At 30.2% G+C, this 21,782-nt stretch overlaps 2 protein-coding genes across 8 annotated transcripts; one reads left to right on the top strand and one right to left on the bottom strand.

The window, feature by feature from the left end:
• Positions 1 to 1,384: 1,384 nt before the first annotated feature.
• Positions 1,385 to 10,941, bottom strand: LOC130446004 (transport and Golgi organization protein 2-like). 3 transcript variants are annotated; one of them, XM_056781961.1, is made up of 6 exons: positions 10,614 to 10,941; positions 10,035 to 10,196; positions 8,136 to 8,388; positions 6,188 to 6,403; positions 5,401 to 5,499; positions 1,385 to 3,145 (listed from the first exon to the last, which is right to left on the bottom strand). In XM_056781961.1, exons 1-6 carry the CDS (start codon positions 10,618 to 10,620, stop codon positions 3,022 to 3,024), a joined length of 861 nt encoding a protein of 286 aa, XP_056637939.1. In that variant the 5' UTR covers positions 10,621 to 10,941; the 3' UTR covers positions 1,385 to 3,021. The 3 variants fall into 3 exon arrangements, with proteins under 3 accessions (XP_056637939.1, XP_056637941.1, XP_056637940.1); XM_056781963.1 differs by having other exon boundaries at positions 10,035 to 10,145; positions 10,614 to 10,939; XM_056781962.1 differs by having other exon boundaries at positions 10,035 to 10,216; positions 10,614 to 10,936.
• On the top strand, positions 10,375 to 20,766 carry LOC130446006 (protein GUCD1). 5 transcript variants are annotated; one of them, XM_056781969.1, is made up of 6 exons: positions 12,704 to 12,837; positions 15,627 to 15,749; positions 15,820 to 15,979; positions 17,681 to 17,807; positions 18,900 to 19,191; positions 20,346 to 20,766. In XM_056781969.1, exons 2-6 carry the CDS (start codon positions 15,722 to 15,724, stop codon positions 20,429 to 20,431), a joined length of 693 nt encoding a protein of 230 aa, XP_056637947.1. In that variant the 5' UTR covers positions 12,704 to 12,837; positions 15,627 to 15,721; the 3' UTR covers positions 20,432 to 20,766. The 5 variants fall into 5 exon arrangements, with proteins under 5 accessions (XP_056637944.1, XP_056637943.1, XP_056637942.1 ...); XM_056781966.1 differs by lacking the exons at positions 12,704 to 12,837; positions 15,627 to 15,749 and adding an exon at positions 10,375 to 10,581; XM_056781965.1 differs by lacking the exon at positions 15,627 to 15,749 and having other exon boundaries at positions 12,676 to 12,837.
• The last annotated feature ends 1,016 nt before the right edge of the window (positions 20,767 to 21,782 follow it).

Below are 21,782 nucleotides of genomic sequence, written 5' to 3' on the forward strand. Positions count from 1 at the left end.
CAGAAAAATAATACTAAAAACTTTATAACTACCAGTTAATATTGTTACAGAATCAAATTTTTATTAACAAATAGAATTTAATGCATTTCGAATTTTTAATTGATTTATCGGTCACTTATCTATATCTAAAGCCTTGATGTAAAATCATCCGACTAATTTGTAACATAGTTGTTGTTTATTTTGTTGTTTTCCTTTTAAATTCGCTTTTGGTTATTTTTTATTTTATTTCAATTAATAAATAAGGAAAAAAAACTTTCATGGGTTATTTCTTAGAAATTTTTAAATATTTTTACATGAGAGGAAAATTAGTGGCTAAACAGTGTATTCTCCAATATGTATGAGTATTGGAACGTTTCTTTTGCAGCTCTAGAAGATCAATCACACTCTGGTGTAGTTATTACTCTTAGCGCAATTCCAATGGGACAATCTGTAGTACTCTACAGCTAGTGTTTTCCTATTTGTATATTTTGCGACTACATATTTTAATAGAACAATTTTTCAACCTCCGGTATCTTCAGTTTCCAAAAAAATCATTTCAGGAGGACATATCCAGTCACTGTATAGATTTAGTGGACAAACATAGCGTTCTCTAATTGTCATCTGTCTATATCCTGCTTCTCATGTATTTTCTTTTCCCTCTTTCTAGCTTCTTCGTAGTCTTCCTCTTCTCCTTTTGCCACTTCAGGACTCTGACATTATATGTACATGATTATACCAGATTAGCTGTTCGGTTTTTATATCATCGATAAACCTATGTCTGACTTCCATTATTTTCCAGCTGCTTTATAATATTCCATTCATCATATATACAGTTTTCTTGCCCAGTAAATTTCTCAAATAATTGTATTCCTTGCAGTATTTCTATTCCGTCCTTCAGGTGCTTTTCCTCCCTTGTTTTAAAACTTTCGTGGCTGCAAATCCATCAGAAAAGTCCCCCGCTTTGGTTTAAGTTTTACCATATTCTTTTCGTATGATCGTTGACTGCTTTTATTAACCGGTTTATGATGTTTGTTTTGTTTTGGCGTTGTCCACAGTTTGATAAGAGACGCATTGTCATATGCCTTTTGAAGATCCACATATAATAAATGGATTTCTTGTTCTGTTGCAGTTTTTTTTATGAACTGTTCGAGGACCTTATATTCTTTTTCGATTTTGGTTTGGATTTAGAAATTTTTTATTACTTATAAAACTGAGTATGAACAATAACAAAATAATTAAAAATGACTTTCTGCTATAGTTTTTTGGGAGTTTCTTTTATCTTACCCCAATTTTAATCTCCCAAAGTATTATCGTCCTAAAATTTTTCAAAAATCTTCTCTGTAAATTAATTCAAATATTAGTGTAGGAAATGATTCTTCAATGACATAATCACTTTTATTTGTTAAATTTTTTTTAAAAAAGTCAGTTTTATCATCTTTATAAATTTCACAAAAATTCTTCGATAACCGTTTTGAATGATTTCTAAGCAGTTGTTTCATTGAATGATGAGACACTATCAAACCAAAATATTTTATAACTTGTGAACCAAAAAATATTCCATTTTGAGTTTTCCTTTTCTAATATTTGGAAATTTTGTTTGCAAATATCGAAATTATTGTTTAATGTCTTTATTTTGCCTTGAATATAAACAAATGTGGAATTTCTGGAACCGTTGGTGATACACCAACACTCACATTGTTTGAATCTGATACACGTTTCGATAACCAAGTTATCATATTCAGAGACGATAGAAGGTAAACTAAATGTAATCGTGAGTATTGGTGTAAATATAGTACATAATGATGTTCTCTCTGACCTTGTACTATAGACAAAAGAAATTTTTAGAAGTATCAACGTTGGGTCTCTTATTCTTCTTCGTGTGGAAAAGCACCTTTGGAAATAAAGTTTTTAACGTTAACTGTACGAAATTATATGTTAGAAAGAAATAGAAAATTATTTTAGATATTATGGGACAAAATAAAAAAATTGTTTATCTAATATCATGTAATATATATAATTTGAATTTACTGTTTTTATATGCTGGTGCTAAAGTTTTAACAGATCAGGATGAAATAATTAATAATATTGTATCTTTTAAAAAATTTCTAAGAAATAATTTAACTTTATTTTTGTCAATATTTATTTTTCGCAACAAATTAATATCGACTAATATATGTTGGAAATTACGTAGCTAGAATTCTTTTTTAATTTTCATTTTCTGTACGAGATAAAAAAAAATTAGCAACGAGTCGATTTATAAATCATTTCAATTGTTATACTTTTAAAGTTTGTTTACACAAAATAAAATAATTGCTTTCTAAATACAAATTTTGTTTAATTTCGACAATATACCCAAGAAGATATTACAGTTTGCTTAGTGAGGTTAAAAAGTACTTGATTACTTTTAATAAAATACGACAGCAACGTTTGTCTTGTCGGATTATCTGAAAATTTTATGTCAAAAAGGGGCACAAATATTAAAATTACTAAGAATAAATCGTGACTGGAAATCAGAAAATGATCACCAGTGTGATAATATGCCCATCGAAAGAAATCACTCCAATAAATCGACTGCGGTTAATCGATTGGTCAAAAGTGATGTACAAGAGCAAGAGCTTATTAAAATGGTGGTTCACAATAAAGCCAACTCGGAAATACAAATTAAGTCCTTGAATATTATGACCTGAAACAAACAATTTTGGACCTTCCCTTAACTTTTCTAATTGTTATTTTGTTGATTGCATCTTGATATTGAATAAACTGTTTTTGTTCTAAATTTTCTATTACAATAACCTTCCAATATTGATAAATGCTCAAAAATAATTATTACTACCGATGAGTGCTGCATCTTCAGGTTGAAGTCTGAAACTTTTCGTACAACTCTCGTATCAATCAGCTGAAATAATAAAGCTATACTGCTATTATATTTTAGTGAGAGATGAAAAAAAAAATGATTAAAATATTTATATTAACATAAAATATATTAAACAACGTTATCACTCAAATACTCACTATAACAAATTTGATAATTTAAATAATTTATCACAATTTAAAATTAAGACTGGTTCTTTTCCATTGCGGGTTATTTTTATCTATTGGTTCACACATGGTATCTTCAATAACCGATAGATTCCAATCATAATCTATTAATATTATAGTGTGTGTCCTGAAAACATTTAATTACAATTTAAATAGTTCGACAGACAGTATAAATGTGAGTGGTGGTGTAAACAGTGTGTTCAGTAATCCAAATTTTTGATAATTTTTTTGAATAAAATATTTTTATTTCATGGTTATGGGTCCACTACTACTTATCCACAGAAAAATTAGCAGAAAGTATGTAGTATGAAATTACATTGAAGTGCCAAGTATTTCCATGATATTTCAATTATGGTAAAAAATGAAACTTGAAAGGAGGTAGGTACTTCAAGATGAACTAATGTTTTCAGGTATGCTTGAAGACCAAGCTCCAAATGTGCGAGCAATATTCTAAAGATGGACGAATCTGGACCTTATTGTAGATTAGACGCTGTTGCTACCAATCTTAACGCCCCATAAGCGATTTTGCTGTGATTGTGGGGTATTTTATGTTCAAACAGGACCAAAACCTGTCGGCCTTCTTTGTAAAAACAGCAACCTGGGTCTCTAGTGCATTAAACACAATCAGATTGCTTCCATTTCATTTCCGAAATATTAATGGTAGTGATCTGTTGCTGCTTACGGATTTGGGTGTTAGTCTTGCAACTTTTTTTTAAATACAAATATAAACCTAGAGAACCAGAGTCAATTCAAATAAATTGATAGTAATTGGGAGATTAGTATGATAGTGTATCGGATATAAGTCCAAGAAATCAACCTTGTCAAGATTTCGGTGTATGACGAAGGAAGTTTTTTATCCAAAAAGACACATTGAGAATAATTTATTTAAAAAAACTGAATAAACTACAATATTTGTTTATGACATTAATGCCTGTAAAAAAATATAAACAGCTTTTTTGAACATAACATATGTTATATAAATATGATTCATTTCCAAAAGTTACTTAAAAAAACTATAAAGCTATTTGGAAGAGTATAAAATTCCCCACAAGGTCCATCAAACTGATTTCCATTATTGTGAAAAGTGAGTTTTCCAATTTTTTTCCGGATCCCAAGCAAAATATTAATCTACTTATAGAAAAAAATAAATTCTCACCAAGTTTGAGCTCTTAATATCACTTCTAAGTACTTACAATTCAAACATAAAGTTTTACCATTCAAAATGCATCTAAAAATTGTTTTTTCCAAATTTCTAATACTCACTTTCCAGAATAATGCAAATGAGTTTGATGGACCTTTATCATCCTTTAGCGTTTGTTCTATTGGTGAACCAGTGTGAATTACTAAAAAAAAACTCTAAAGCTATTTCGAAGAGTATAAAATTCCCCATAAGATCCATCAAACTAATTTGCATTATTGTGAAAAATGAATATTAGAAATTTTTTCCGGTGCTCATGCAAAATATTAATCTACATATAGAAAAAAATAAATTCTCACCAAGTTTGAGCTCTTAATATAAATTTTAAGTAGTTACAATTCAAATATAAAATATCTTATTTTTTACCCCTGAATGCATTAAAATTGAAAAAACCTGGTGGTTCCATTTAAAAAAATAAGGAAATTTGATATTTATGAAGTTAAATTTTGAACACTTTTTATACAATTCAAATACGTCTGACCTTGCTAAAAGCAACCGAACAGAAACTATTTCCATATCTTTAAGGGTATTCTTATAAAAAAATAATTTATAAGGGTCTGCAACGTCAAATTTTTTACAAAAAAAAATAATTTAAAAAGTATGCATTTCTCGGAAAAAGTTTTCAGACAAAAGTATACTAACATTAGGGTGTTCCTTTTAAAATAATAAAGTTACAGTCGACTTCCGATAGAACCGGAAGTCGGCCATCTTTGAAAATATTTTAGTTAAAAAAATCATATCCGAAAACCCAACGTAGAAATTTTCATAATTTTACTTTACAAGTATTTTGCAATATAGAGATAGTTTTAACTCGTCGTTGGACACCCTGTATGTAGATTAATATTTTGCTTGAGCACCCAAAATAAAGAAATTTTTTTCCAGATATGAATCACCCTAATGACTACCACGACTGTGTAGGCGATTGTACTTTGGTGACATTGACAGAATGTCGTGTATACAGTGAATATACAAAATTTCGATGGAATAAATTCAATTGAAATGATTTCGTAATTTTTAATTGAAAATCTAACATATGAATAAATTAAAATTGATACAATTTTTGAAAAAACTCCAAGATATAACTTGAATAGAGTTTTTTCAATATCTCACTACTCTTACATACTTACATACCTACATCGAAAAGAAATTTGATTATGGCGACGAATTTTTATTCAAAAACTTACCTAGTTCCATATCCTGGAGGATCTAATTTATAAAAAATGGCACTCAAAATTTCGTATGCTAAAGGTTGTCGTTTTTGCAATTCGTCATCTGGCAAATGCCTAAAATAATAACCAAACACAATTGGATTACAAAATTTTTTTTTCAATTCTACAATCAATATCCTGGGGTCGAAGTTGTTTTAACGTACAAAAGGAAAGGAACTAAAAGATATGCACAAACTATTCCAAGCAAACAGCTGTTCAAAAGGGTATCGATTAACTTGATATTGAGCTCAAATTCCGAAAGAGTTTTTTAGGCTCTTTGTACCATTATTTTTTTTTATATCGCACACCCATATTTCAATCTGGTCAACAGTGACCAATGAGCAATTCAATTCCAACTTAATCCAACATGCGTCACTTTTACACTAAAAACACTAAACTAACTCAAAGGGCTTGATCCTCTTAAGTCTTCTTTCTAACCTAACTTTGACATGATAATGGAGTCTTTGTTAATGACTCTTGATGGTATGGTTAAAATTGTACATGTCCAGGTCCCTGTGAACATCTTAACATACCGACTAAGGTTATACCTAAATATTTTGCGTGTGGAATCAGGTGATTATTTATTCTAATTGAAATGTGATTATCTTTTATTTTTTTTCTTAATGTCCTTTTTATTTATTTTTTGAATACTGTTATGTTTGTCCTGTGTAAACAGCGTTACAATCATTACAAGGTACATAATAATAATTACTCCTTTTGTTTTTGTTTATTTAAATTATAGATTATCTATCTAAGTACATACCTAGTTTCATCTTTAAGAAGTTTGAATAGTTCTGCTTGTAAATCTTCTTTGGATAAATTTTTTTTCAAAATTTCTTCGAACATACGCCTTCCTTTTGTAACTTTTGTTAATGGGGAAAATATAGGAGAATTTCCGAATCCTAAATTATGTTTGCCAACGTAACTTGAATTCACGTTAGGAATATTTCCATGATGATAAATCATCGAATTTTCTTCGCTATAAAAAAATATTTTTCCTTTGTGATATAAATTCTTGTTTGTTTAGTATTGAGAGTTAGTTTATAATTAATTTTATAATTATAATTAATAATAATAATAATCAATAATGAAAAAAAAAGTAACAGGCGACTTTAAATAAATTAAATAAATAGTTTTAAGTTAAACATTATAGTGTTTAGTGTAAGTGTGTGAATAAATTAAGTAAGAGATAGTGTGTATGAAAAAGTTCACTAAACTAGACTAGAAAACTTCACTCCTGAAACTAGAAGAAAAATAGTCAAAAGAGTGGATTGCAAATGGGATCTCAAAAATGAACATGCGGTTTCAGGAGGAGAAATTTTAAACAAGCGACTGCATTTGGAGAAAAAGAAAATGCTCTTCTATCAGAACAACGCACCTGCTCATATTTCTGTGATCGCCATAGATAAAATTGTACTTCGTATCAGTTGACCACTCACAGTATTTACCAGATTTGGTTCTTAGACACTTTTTTACGTTTCTTAACCTTACAGAGGAAAGATTTTTATCAGACAAGGACGTTAATGAATACTTGAACGCCTATTTTAGAGATATATATTGCAATTATTATTTGGAAGGGTTAGAAACGTTAGATTATCCCTTGTATAAGAGTTTAAATTTCAAAGGGAGCTTAAATTCCAGTTATGGTTGAATTTTAGTGAAAAAAATTAGTAATGCTACCACATTATTAATATTTTTTTGAGTATTTAAAAAGTATACAAATATTTTTCTTCCTTGGTTCATTGTGGAATAGTAGGAGATGAAGTACATAGACCTTTTGATGAACCCTTCGTGCTTTGCCAAATATTAAATAATCGAATGAGAAAATTATTTATACAATTTAAAAACGTTGTAAGCCTAAAAACTACATGTTTCGCATTGTTGCTTGAACAATACTATAATTTTGATCCACTAGTCAACACAAGAAAACTGTAATTAAACCTTTCGATTATGATAAAATTTCAAAAATTATATTATCTAATATAAACAATGAAAATTAAAACTATAATTTAATTAAGATTATAAAACCAAACAGTTAAAACCCAAACTTCATGAAAACTTTAATGTACAATTTAACACGTATGTAGCTTAGCTTAATTCCGATGCCTTTCTACCTTCTCAAGAGAAAGGTTTGTTAAACTCATTTCATGGGTTCCTTTTTCGACAGCTCTTTTCTATCCTATGTCTTTCGTTATAATTCCTGCTATGTCATTCCTCTGGCATTTTTCTTTCTTCTGGTCAACTCCTTCTTGGTCTTCCATTCTTTTTTATGTGAATTCTTGCTTCTACATCACCAGTAACTGATCGATGAATTTAGGATCTTCGGGTATGTTGTTAAGCATCTCTTTTGAGATCTCTACTCGACGATTCTGATCTTTTGGTATGAGTCTATTGACATGCTTTATATCCAAAACATCAATCAAAATATGTCGAGTCGATTCTCAAGAAATATTGAGATCCTCTGCTATCTCTCAGATGCTTTCTGACTCCCCAAAATACTTTCAACAATTCCATAGTCTTAATTCCATCAGAAACACAAAATTTCAAGCTAAACTTTTTCCTATAGTCAATATTAACAAACAAACACTAAAACTTTTTATAAACATAAAAAACAGTTTGTAGAAAAAAAATGTTACTGATTTGAATTTTGCGCGCAATTTAAGTACCTCAAACGAGGTGAAACTTAATTTAATTTATAGTAAAATAATCACCTGAGTTCGATTGAAACAAAGTTATAACCATTATAAAAGGACTTCTCTAACATTTCTGAATATTCAGGAAAACTTTTATTGCTCAATAAATAATCTACGATGATACGTCCCCTGCTTTTGGGATTTTCAATTATTGTTCCAGTTACATTGAGAATTACGCCAATACAATGTTTTTTAACTTTCCCATTACATTGATCTTTTGTTCTGAATGCTAACCATGTTCCTCCTTCCCTACCAGGTTCCATGTCTTTACCTAAAAGTTACACAAATTGGGGAAAATATTAGCTATCTGCAAGGTGGGTACATCGTGTGCTTGATGCTGATCAAAAGCTCACTCGCATTTAAAATTGAAACGTGAAATAATATCATATAGTTACATCAGATTGAAATATGATTCTTGATTATCAGTAGACTCATTTGATAAGAAGAAAGAAAGAAAAATTTAATTTTGTATTATTCCATACTTATTTTGATGTAATTAGCTTAGGTAATAAGAATTAATTTAAAATGGGTTATTTGCCAATTTATGAAAAATAGTGTTAAAAAATACAAATCTATTTAGTGCTCTGTGGTGATTCTTTTTCCAATTCCAAAATTATTTGTGATTCCTCCAGATAGAAAACTGAACAAAATTTAGTTAGGTTATATCCAGATAGAAAAATGAACAAAATTTGGGCATTACAAGAGCAATGTCAATAAGCCCCATTACAATCTTAAATATGCTACTAAATTTACCTCCCCTTCCTCTCCTAGTGGAAAAAGATGTATTTATAGGCACCCACAGGTTAATCCTGGCAGAAATTTTAAAGCAAGGATATCTGAGAGGTTACATAAGGATTATGGGGTTGATAGAGCTAGAAAGCAAAGACAAACCAATGGATCAAATGGACATTATGATGAACACGGAATCCCATTAGGGTAATCAATGACCTACAATCATGAGGGAATAAAATTTTTTTACAAACTCAAAATGCATCTCTTTGGTATATAGGTGCGTGAATCTCTAGGGAAAATCCTCTTCCTCTATCCCCTCAGCGACGCACTTGGCAAGGAGCTGGATAAGCTGTCCAGGTGTTTTTGGACAGAAACCTCTGTAGAAAGTGCATTTACTTTCTTTCTAAAAACTAAGCGGTCTTGAAGACCCTGAAGGCTATCTAATAAAAGTTCGAGCTAACTTGGGAATGCAAACAAACTCTGAAAGCACTAGCTAATAGATACAAAGTCGTTACCCGGCACTAGTCAATGAGGAAGCAGACAGCTTTGCTAAAAAAGGGGCAACAACACCATATTTTAAAAGCAAATCTCTGTTGTAGCCTTATGAGATGTCATTGACAGATTGGCTGAAGGATTAGATGGAACCCTATGAGACAAACAATCCAGGACCAAGACAATTCAAAAGATTCATAACCGAAGCAGCTAAAAAGAGAAACTTCTCGTGATGACATTAAATGGGTAGATGGTCTCCTAACAAATCAAATAGCATCTTAAGACGATAAGAAATGCAGAGGAAAACTGCAGATTCTGCAAACAAATCTTTGAAGAAGCAGAGCATCTACTATGTGAATGTCTCCTAAATCATCTACAATCTTTAGTCGAAATATGTATAAAAAAATAAAAACAAAGTTTTATAAACGTATTGATATCAAATGTTGTCTTATATTATTAACTCTTACATTATTTTAACTTTGGTCTCTTTGTGAACAACACTATTGATATTTTACATTTAAAATTTTTTAAATATATTATATATATATATATATATATATATATATATATATATATATATATATATATATATATATATATATATATATATATATATATATATATATATATATATATATATATATATATATATATATATATATATATATATATATATATATATATGGAACTTACCTCCGATAATATTATTTCTATCAACATGTAGTGGTAAACTAGGCCTTCTATAATATTCATCACGATTTGTTGCCAATACAAGCCTGTAGGCCCCCTTTTCGGGATTCGGATCTACATTTACAAATAAAATACACATCTTTATTCGTTTGTGTTGCTTGTAGACTGAAATGTTTCATCTTTAACTAAAATGATTTTTATAATCTAACTTTATATCTAAACAAATTGATATAGAGATCGAGATAACGATTATTTAATACTTAAACAATTTTATAATAACATAAATATACATTTTAACTATTTCATAATTTGGATGAAACTATGATAAACAGCAAATTAAACAATTATATATTTGTGAGGTCAGAAGTTAACCTTAAGGAACCAGTATATTTTTTCCATGGTCAAATACTACACATAAAGAAATTCAAAGTTTATCGAATTTTAAATTTAGTTTAAGCCTAACTACGGCAAACATGTAGGTATAGGAAATATTTTGTGGTTAATTTTTTTGTGAATAAAATGGAAGTACGTAAACCAATATTAACTGATGGTAAAGTATTATTAATGAATAAAAATTATTACCTTTCATCTATCTAATGCTTACATACTTTCTAATCGAATATTGTTTTTTGGTATTTATAAATTATTTATATATTGACACTTCACATTGGTGTGTATTAGTTTCACAATTTTTACGTCTTTACAATAAACTATAATTTTTTTAAACGAATTTAAAATTCTTATTATCAAATACTCCTTTCTGAAGAAGTTTTTAATCTTGAGGACGATACTTTCTACACTTAAATTATGTGATACAGTAAGTATATTTTGATATAAAGTGTTATCTCTGGTCAGAAAACATTTAGATATGATGAGACACAACATTCATACGTCAAACGAGGACCTTGACCCTTTAAACGTAAGCCATGTTGCAACATAATAAACTTTTTCTTATGATATTACTACGTTCTAGACATCGTCCAAATATTTGAAATGGTAAATAATAATTTTTATAAGTAAATACAAATAGTACAGAATAAAGTGGTATAAATAATATATTAATAAATGAAAACATGATTTGAAGTCATTGATAAGATAATTAAATATGCAGGGGCGGCTTGTGCATAATCGCTGCAGTGCTGCCGAACTAAAAATAATAATAATTACATAATTTTAATAATAATATTAATCTAAATTGATATATCGTTTTATATTAATTATCAAAAAAAATTTTATACTCACTTTAGTTTAATAATTGAGCTACCTTTCCATTCGCGTTGTTGAAGTGTTATAAATAACACGAACGTGCTCAGTGCGCTCATTCGATGATCTAGGTTATAGTCCCGGCGGTCTAAAACAGTGGTATGTTCAATTGCAAACAGTCTATCGTAATGAGTACGGTGGATAGTTTCCGAGTAAATAGCTTTCGAATACTTATGCATTCGTAATCGTGGATTGAAAATTTGGTACAATGTTTTTTTTATGTAAAAAGCAAGCTCAAGACGGTAAACCCTATTACACTAGAGTAGTTCGAGTGTTGCCTGTGGATATTGATCTCGAACTTATGTAGGTTATAGTGCTTGGGAAAGACGTGCCTTGGTAGCTGACCTAACCTAACCTGACCAAATCTGCGAGTAATAGATGGACGAATCTGGTCGTTGTAAAGGATTAGAAGCTGTTAATATTTAGTTTTTTGGTCTTAACGAGGGCTCCAAGTTTTTGTGAAGCTGACTTATTTTACGTCCAGTCAGGACCAAATCCTGAGCCGCAGTGCTAGCCTTTTGACGTTACCGAGTTTGTAAAAATTTGTCTTATATACTAGCGAATATTATGCATAATGGTTTTTGCACTTTAACTTCATAATTTCCAATCTAATAATTTATGAAAAGAACTTTAAAATACTCTACAAACTTTTTATGGCAATATACCCTTCATATATTTTGAAATTTTCTATAATACATCTGACAGTGACTTTGACATTAGACGAGGCTTATCGTCTATTACTAATACTGATTCTACTACCACTATTTTATGTATTCGTATACACCTTTACCACATTTAAAATCAATATCTCCTAAACGAATTTTTATATATATTATAAAGCTCATAATTGAATCTGTTTTTACTAAAATCAAAGATAGAACACCAACTTATAAATTAACTAGCATAATTTATGAAATACGTTGTTTAAATTGTGTATATTGGTCAGTCGAAGAGGTCACTCACCAATCGGATAACCTCTCACAAAAGTGATCGCTAATTAGACCCTATCAGATGTTCGTTTCCGAACACGTTTTCTATGAGGGTCATTCTATGGATTATAAATCTGCCAAATTTTTATAACTGAAAATAATTATAGAAAACGAGTGTTTTCAGTAATTTTATATATGAAGGAAAGTTTGTAGACTTGAAACACTTTAGAATCATTGCTTTAGATAAAAATTTCTATTTGTTAATATAAACATAAAACTTTAGAATACAAATACCACGAATTTTTTAATAAAAAAGGAATTTCTTTGTTGTGGATTTTTTAAAACTCATTGTATATATTTATAACGGAAATAAAAAAATGTTATTGTATGTTAATTAAACGTTTTAATTTGCTTATAAAATATCATACGTCGTGATTTAAATTTTTCCTGTTTAGTTTCACTATCTCTGCAGTTTTATACAGTGTTGTGAGTTGTGAGATAATATTTTTTGTCACATTTGCATTTTTATTACTTTTGTATTAAGTTAAAATGGTGACATCATTCTATTATTATGTTGAATTTGTACAATAAGAAACGATGTTATTCAACTAAAAGTGAGTATCATTTAAACACACAAAAAAACTATTCCAACTCATTTTATAAGGGTTAGGAAAATATTTATTTTTAAATGTTCAAAAGTTCGAAGTGAACATATTAAATGTTATTTAATAATTCATAAAAAGGTGCACATTTGAAAGTGATGATCGATTTATTGTCAGCACATCGTTGAGAAATCAGGCCCTCGCTGGAGCCTCTCAAAAAAAGCTTAGAGAAACGCGAGGAGTGGCTGGACAGTCAGAAAAAGACTTAAGGTAGCTAAAAATTAATCCCAGCTCATCTAAGATTTGTCAGAGAACACTTTAATTGGGGCTCCGTTCTATTCTCAGAGCCTACATGGCAGCGCCTACAGAAGACCTGGGGAAAGATTTAAGTAGTGTCGCTTTTGTTGGAGAATCTTGGATGGTTTGGGTGTGTGTTTCAATGGAAGCAAAAACCGTGTTGCTCATCCACATACTGCAGATTTTTTGATTAACTTCTTAGTGCCTACAATACAAAGACTTTTTCCTGATGTTAATCATCCAAATGAGATATAGTGTAGGCATTCAAGCTCAAAATGGTGTCAAATTCTTTAATGCAGTTCCGATATTCCTGAAAATATAGAATCAAGCTCATCTCATCATCAATATCAAGATATACATGGTCGCAAGATGTACAAAATGTTTTTAAGGGGTGAAAACGACCCCTTATTGAAAAATACAAATATTATAGTTTTTCCTACTTTTTTTCAATTCAAATGTTTTTCATTTATGCACCATACATATCTTAACATATTACATAATGGAAAATTTATATATTTTGAAGTAACAACCCTTAAAAATCTTTGAAAACTACCCTTCTGATGAAAATAATATAGGAAAAAATCTTATAACGATTTAAAACGTTGCAATTTCATTTTTACTGTGAAAAATTCATAACATTTTAATAAAATTTAATTGGTTATTTATCTCCATTATTCAACCCTTAAAAACTACCCCTTTGTAGATAATGAAATAAAAATAAATCTAATGACTGCCAACTTTTAGATTTTGCGTTCTTTTTGGTGTTAAAGTTTCTTGTCTCTAATCGAAGTAATTTTTCATTGTCTATACCCTGTCAAACCTTAAGAACCACCCCTTTGATAAAAAATAATAAAAAACATGTTTTAATGACTGTTAATGTTTTGATTTTGAATTCTTTCGGTATTCAACTGTGTTTTCTAAACACAAAGGGATTTTTCATTCTCTACACCCTGTCACCCCTTAAGAACCACCCCTTTACCAAGATTATAATTATATCATGTCTTGGTACTCTCAAATGTACCTACTTAGGCAACTTAGCAGAAAAAATCCGTGCACCAAAATTTGAAACTTTTTCATATTCTATAATTCAAAAAAAATTTTTAAATTCTTATTTTTTATGTAACTCCATTCATTTCGAAGCTATCACATCTTACAAAAAATCATTTTAAAGGTAATTTTCGGGGCTACAAACCTATGTATGTTAGAAGGGATTGAGACCCTCCGCATTTTATTAATAAAGTCAAAGGGCTGTGGATAAGCAATCCTCGCACTATAGTGACAGATTAATTTGGTTATAGCTCCGTCAATTTTTACGCTACAAAAAAAATAAAGAAAGCAAAATAATCGTCATAAAAAATGCTTTAATTTGATTGTTAACTTGTTTTTGTATCTCTTATAGTTATGGAGAAAAAAAGAGCACAAAAAAATGTTTGATAAATCAAAAAAAAGTATCATTTTTTTCAAAATTATGCATTTCTAATGATCCAAACTTTCAGATGTAGTAAATGGAATTGTAAATACCAAGTATTTGATACAAAGAATAAGACTAATTTTGATTTTCAATGGAATGGCATTTGTTTTAGTGCAATTTTTTTTAGCTTTAACTATTTTACATTATATCTCACTGAAATTTTAGTCAAAACGACTTTTATCAATAGTCATTTGAAAGGTCTTTTTAAGCTCTTTGAAAAGTATTCTATGAGTTTTTGTTAAAAAATGTACCCTTTTCCCGTTATTTGAGGTTAAAAGCTCAATTACGAAAAACAAGTATCTACTACTTGCTTTTAGATAGAACATTAAGATCTTAAAATATAGCTTAATCTCTTTGTTTTTTTACGAGCCTCATTTTTGTTCATTACACTTTTTTCGATAAAATGTATCATTACAGAGTTATACGAAAAAAACTATTGAAAAATGCGGTTTTTTGACGAAAAATCGTACTTTTCAATTACGAATAACTCAAAAACTATTGATCTGGCGAAAAAACTATATATGGCATTTTTTCTTTTAAATTTGCTGATCTTTCGATTTCTGGGGTTATTTGGGGGGAAAAGAGGTGACACACTTCGGCATCATGTAGATCTCGCTTTTTGGATACACACCTGTCAAAATTTCAAATAAATCGGTGTTGCATTAAAGAATTGGGAGGGGAAATGCTTGAATACCTGTCCTAATAGATAGATCTATGTACTAGAATTAAGTGTTTTGAGTTTGAAAAGGATTTGAGGTGCTTAAGTAGCTCCCAATGCAAATCAAATTGTGTCTCGAAATTGTGGTTTCACTCACAAACAAATAACAAAGCAAAGTGAAGAAAATAATAAAAAACTTCATAAATTTACAGATTTATAATATAATTTAATGCACTTTGACAGGATAATTTTTCTTATTATTAATAATCATCTATATTCGTACTGCACTGGTTTTATCTCATTTTATAAATAAACTTACCATATAGCTACATTTAGCACGTTTCCCATTTCTAATTGATTTCTTATCTTTTGTAGTGCTTTTATCGATTTTAACCTAAATTCACAATGATTCACTGTATTAAATAAAATGTGTTCAATATCGGTTTAGTTAAATACTTACACAAAAGATTATGTGGAGGAAAATAAACCTCAAACCTGGTATGTTTTTATATCTAGTTTTGTTAAACGTAGATGTCGATTAATCTTTAAAACAATACTTTGTCTATAGTACAACCCGAGAAACTACAAATCCAGTTAACTCATTTCAAACAAAAATCCAATTGGGACTGTGGAGTGTCATGTGTGTTAATGGTGTTGCCGAAGGTGAAAAGAGAAGAGTTCTTAAACAATTTTTCGCAAATATGTAAAAGCGAAGGCTTTAATAAAAGGTAAGACAACTTTTTAAAATACAGGGAAACTACAAGTCGATTCCGCAAACTTCTAGAGACTAGTCTTGCGATTTATTTATGGTGAACGCAAAGTTCAGACGTACCGGAAATTATAAACGTTTAAAATCTAATGGTAAATCCGTTGGAATCAAGATTTCATCTTCTTTGTATTTTCCCTTTATGATTGACGTTATTCATCACCTTTTTCACAGCCAGTCTTGTTCCATTGTACAGTCGAGGTTACCTTTTAACTGCAAACTGTGAACTGGTAATTCAGGCAATTCCAATGAATTTAAAAACTTTTCATAATAGACGAGAAACTATGAGAAATTTGAAGTAAACAGGTTGATTGAGAGTTAACTCCAGTTTGATTCCGCAAACTTCCAACGACTGGCCTTGCAATTTGTTTATGGTAAACACAAAGTCCAGAAGTACCGGAAATTATAAAGGTTTTAAATCGAATAATAAATCCGTTGGAATCAAGACTTTCTCTCCTTTGTATTTACCCTTTATGATTGACGTTATTCATCACCCTTTTGGCAAACCAGGCAATTCCAGTGGGATCGTTAACAACATCATCCTGGTTCATAATGGTATTGACTGATTTGAAGGGAACCAACTGTCCCGGAAGAAAATTCTGAATGCTCGCATTGAGATCCTCGACATCTCGTTCACCCAGCAGTATATATGAGAAAACACGCTGAATAAGCTTCTATATTGAGTATGTGATGTGTCCGAAATCTGTGGGTAATTTGTTGAATCTAGTCGAGGTGTCCACTAAGACTTAGTGACGTAGACGTAGTCACTCACAAAGTTAGAAGGACGCACTCTTTGTCTAAATTATCGATCGACATGGAAGACAGATCAACATATTAGCTGCCAAATGTCAAAAACGTGTTTTACTTATCTGAAATTCAATTAAAAAAAGGCACACTTTCACTTGTCTAATTTTAAAATGGTAAACGGCGTATTGTACACTGTTTCTTCGAGAATCACGGGAGTACAAAGCTGAATCCTTTGGTTGTAACGGATAGTTTGGTGAAGTGAAGGGAAACGAGCGCGCCGGCACGCTCACCGTCAGTGGATAAGGAATCAAAGAGCGCGCCGGCACGCTTTCCGCATTGAACGGGTTAATTCCGAACATTTTCACATTTATTCACCTTATAAACCTTCTCTGTACTTCCACTAAATAATTCAAGACCAAAATGAGCCAAATCGGTCCAATCGTTCTCTTGTTTTAACGAAACTAACGAACAGTAATTATTTCTAATATACATAGATACATAGGCTTCTACTTAAGTTTTTATATAGATCAATATTGATCCAATTGATGTATCTAATGTCTCAAGATGTATTTCACATAACGATCTTGCAGTATCAGTTTATAGTCACAGATAAGTCATAGATAATCATCCTGATTTAATTTTTTTCCATTTATTGACCAAGATGAATGTTTCAAGTATCTGTAAACAATTCAAATAGCCCTCGTATGACAACACGTTCTGAGTACGTGCAACAAAAGGATCTAGAGAGCATGTTAGTGGTGCAATCCCATTAGGAGTGTTAATTCTTTATTATTATATGTTTTGAATGTGTCTTTCATCCCTAAGTCTATGGGTTGTAATTGAATTTTGTTAATACGCTATAAAATGTTTTCATGTTTATGACGTTTAGTTTTAAATAGATTTTCTTTTTTTTCAGTACATGGACAATAGATCTCTGTTATTTACTGAAAAAATTTCAAGTGCCACATATATTTTACACAATAACTTTAGGAGTTCATGAAGGGTACAGAGAAAATAGTTTTTATAATACAATATTAAGTAAGGTATGTAAATTTCTAAAATATGAAATCCATTTTATTTGAAGCTTGAAAAATTTTTGTTTGCATCAATTTCCGTTTTACGTAAAATCCACTAAAAAGTTCGAAATGACATTTTTAGAATATATTGTGAACATATGTGTACAGAAATCTGAAATACAATTGATTTTATACAAAAACTACTTTCTAATAATGAGCTGAAAAATCTTGTATTGACTAAAGTTAAATTCGTGGATACTAACATACAATGTGACCACTAAATTGCAATTTCTGGAACCGTTGGCGATATTCATAGTGAACACACTGTTTACACCAACATTCACAAATACACTGTATGACAAACGTTTCGATAATCAAATTATCGTTTTCAGAAACTGAAGGTAAACTAAAATTTACTGACATGACTTACCGGATTTATATTACATTCATTCCTTGATTACTAAGATATAGAGTGGGCTGTAAGGAATTAGCCCTTTGTCAAATTCAATATTGATCGCACTTTACTATACAGGTCGTCCAAAATCGGCCAAAAATCTTCGATTATGTGCGTAAAATAATATTGCAAGATCTACATGTGATCTATGCATATAAACTCGAAACAAAGATCGATTGTATGGGTATTTTTTGTCGAGATAACTGAACATGTCTTCACCCATCCATTAGATTACCATTGAACGGTCAATTCTCTATGGTAAACCAACATTTGTTTGCCAGATGTGTTCGAAAAAATCAGGGAAACCAATCGCAGAAGACGAATCATTTTCCACCACGCATCAGCTCAAATAAAAACGTTTTCGAACAGTCAAAACATCGAATTGATGGATCATCCACCGTATAATCCTCATTTGACACCCATTGATTTATTCGAGCAACCCTCAGCAAAATAATATAATAGATTTAATAGATTTGCGATCACTTGTATCGCTTGTAGTTTTTCAGTTATTTTATAAAAAATAGCTGCAACAATTACAGGGGATGGTCGATATTATCTTGCTAGGGTAAAGGGAGTAAAACTATATGAGGTAGGGCCGTCTGCATGGCCCTACCTCGACCTTGTGTCCACTCTGTTTAAGTAGCGGTTTTTTTCTTTAATTTCAGGACGAACATCGGATTAACGCGAGATTCAAAGAGGCTGAAAACGTAGGAATAGTAGTGAGGAAACAATCTGTGTCAATGTTGGAAATAATAAGTCATCTCACGAATGGCCCTGTGATAGTATTAACGAACGCAAAAATTCTGAGCTGTGATATTTGCAAATTCAATAAAATCTCCAGAGAATTTAGAAAATGCATTCCTTGGCCAGCCCCATACCAAGGGCATTACGTAGTTTTATGCGGTTTTGATATTCATAACGAGAAACTTTTTTATAGGAATCCCTCGTTCAATGATCGTAAGTATCTTAATAAAAATAAATTTTTAGTTGAACGTCGTTCCAGATTACTGAACAGTGCGTTTCTAACTACCCCAGCTAAACTCTAAACTTGAAATTTTAACTGTTTTTATTCACAATGTCGCGTATTTTGAAGCATTAGATTCGATTAGGTTTGGTTTACTTTAACTCCGATTAGGTTTGGTTTAATCTAGTTTCTATTGGTTTATTTTAGCTTCGTTACGTTAGGTTTACTTTAGCTTCGATTAGGTTTGGTTTACTTTAGTTTCGATTAGGTTAGGTTTACTTTAACTTCTATTAGGTTTGGTTTAATCTAGTTTCTATTGGTTTATTTTAGCTTCGATTACGTTAGGTTTACTTTAGCTTCGATTAGGTTAGGTTTACTTTAGCTTCGATTAGGTTAGGTTTACTTTAGCTTCGATTAAGTTAGGTTTACTATAGCTTCGATTAGGTTAGATTTACTTTAGCTTCGAATAGGTTTGGTTTAATCTAGTTTCTATTGGTTTAATTTAGCTTCGATTACGTTAGGTTTACTTTAGCTTCGATTAGGTTTGGGTTAATCTAGTTTCTATTGGTTTATTTTAGCTTCGATTACGTTAGGATTACTTTAGCTTAGATTAGGTTAGGTTTACTATAGCTTCGATTAGGTTTGGTTTAATCTAGTTTCTATTGGTTTAATTGAGCTTCGATTACGTTAGGTTTACTTTAGCTTCGATTACGTTAGGATTACTTTAGCTTCGATTAGGTTAGGTTTACTATAGCTTCGATTAGGTTTGGTTTAATCTAGTTTCTATTGGTTTAATTGAGCTTCGATTACGTTAGGTTTACTTTAGCTTCGATTACGTTAGGTTTACTTTAGCTTCGATTAGGTTAGGTTCACTTTAACTTTGATTAGGTTAAGTTTATTCTAGTTTCGATTGGTTTATTTTAGCTTCGATTAAGCTAGGTTTACTTTAGCTTCGATTCACTTAGGTTTACTTAAGCTTTTATAATGTTAGATTTACTTTAGTTCCGATTAGTTTAGGTTTACTTAAGTTTTTATTAGGTTAGATTTACTTTAGTTCCGATTAGTTTAGGTTTACTCTAGCTTCGATTAGTCGCGGAGCACCCTTTTCAGTAACGTACATTTCGATATCCATTATTTAATTTTTCAGATGTATGTGTTATACCAATGGAGATATTCGATTTAGCTCGCAAAAGTTATGGGACTGACGAAGACATAATTTTTACCTACACGTAAAATAATTCAAAAATAATAATAATAATTACTGCCGATATGTGCCGTGTATCATTTATACAGTGTGGAAAAACCAAATAAAAAAATTTTTTATGGTAAAATTTAATGTGATCCCTTAATTCAAATCTTTTTGAATGACATGTAAAAACTTTTCTTTTTTTCGTATATACATGGCAAGTTACTTCAAAGTTGAGCAATACATTTACATTTAACATTTCGTTTTGCTTTTTCCAAACTGTATATAAGTATTTATAAGTTTTTTCAATTTTTTTTTTGTACTTAATCTGTATTTTTAAGTTGTTATAGTTCAAAAATATATAATAAAACGTCCTTTTGAATTTTTGTTTCGTTTTTTTAAAAAATTCCGACATTCAATATATTATCGAGACTTTCACTGATAAATTGTTCCTTTTAGTAAATATTGATGACGCTTCAAATATTTTTTCTTCTGCTAGTAGTTTAGTTCAAGAGTGTTTAAAAAAAATTGATATTTATGAAATTAAACGTTGAACACTTTTTATACACACCTTGTATAACATGAAAAAGTTTTCAACATAGATTCAGATACTTCTGACTTTTTTAAAAGCAACTGAATAGAAACCATTTTCATATCTTCAAGGGTATTCTCGTAAAAAAATAATTTATAAAAGTCTGCACCGGCAAATTTTATACAAAAAAACTAATACCTCAAAAAATATGCATTTTTCGGAAAAAGTTTGTAGACAAAAGTATACTAACATTTTACGTAGATTTCAAAAATGTGTTAATATACAGGGTGTCCTATTTAATATAACGAAGTTACAGTCGACTTCCGGTAGAACCGGAAGTCGGTCATCTTTGAAAACATTTTAGTTAAAAAGATCATAACCGAAAACCCAAAAGTCGAAATGTTCATGATTTTACTACAAGTATTTTGCCATATATACAGATAGTTTTAACTCGTCGTGGGACACTCTGTATATTACAAATCAAGTGATAAAGGTCAGTTACATGAAACGACGGATGCAGAAATGAGATAAGCGCCGAGAATAGAGAAGAAATAGAAACTATAGAACAAACATTAAAAAGAAAAAAGAGATAAATAAAATCTAGATCCCTTTACAAGAAGTAAAGCTACCAAAAAACCCAGTAGGAACCAATAGGAGGAAAAGAAATAGCGGACATGGAGGAAGTGGTATTATTCTATAGGAACTATAGTAGTGCAACAAACAAAACAAAAAAATACGGAGTAGATAATGGTAAATGAATTAATCTTTTTAACAGCGGAGGTCAAAACAGGTACTTCGAAACGGGATTTATTATAAGCCCCTTATTTGAAGAGCGGATTATAGATTTCGAACCAGTTTCAGACATG

This window comes from Diorhabda sublineata, chromosome 6, assembly GCF_026230105.1.
Source record: "Diorhabda sublineata isolate icDioSubl1.1 chromosome 6, icDioSubl1.1, whole genome shotgun sequence".
Lineage (NCBI taxonomy): Eukaryota > Metazoa > Arthropoda > Insecta > Coleoptera > Chrysomelidae > Diorhabda > Diorhabda sublineata.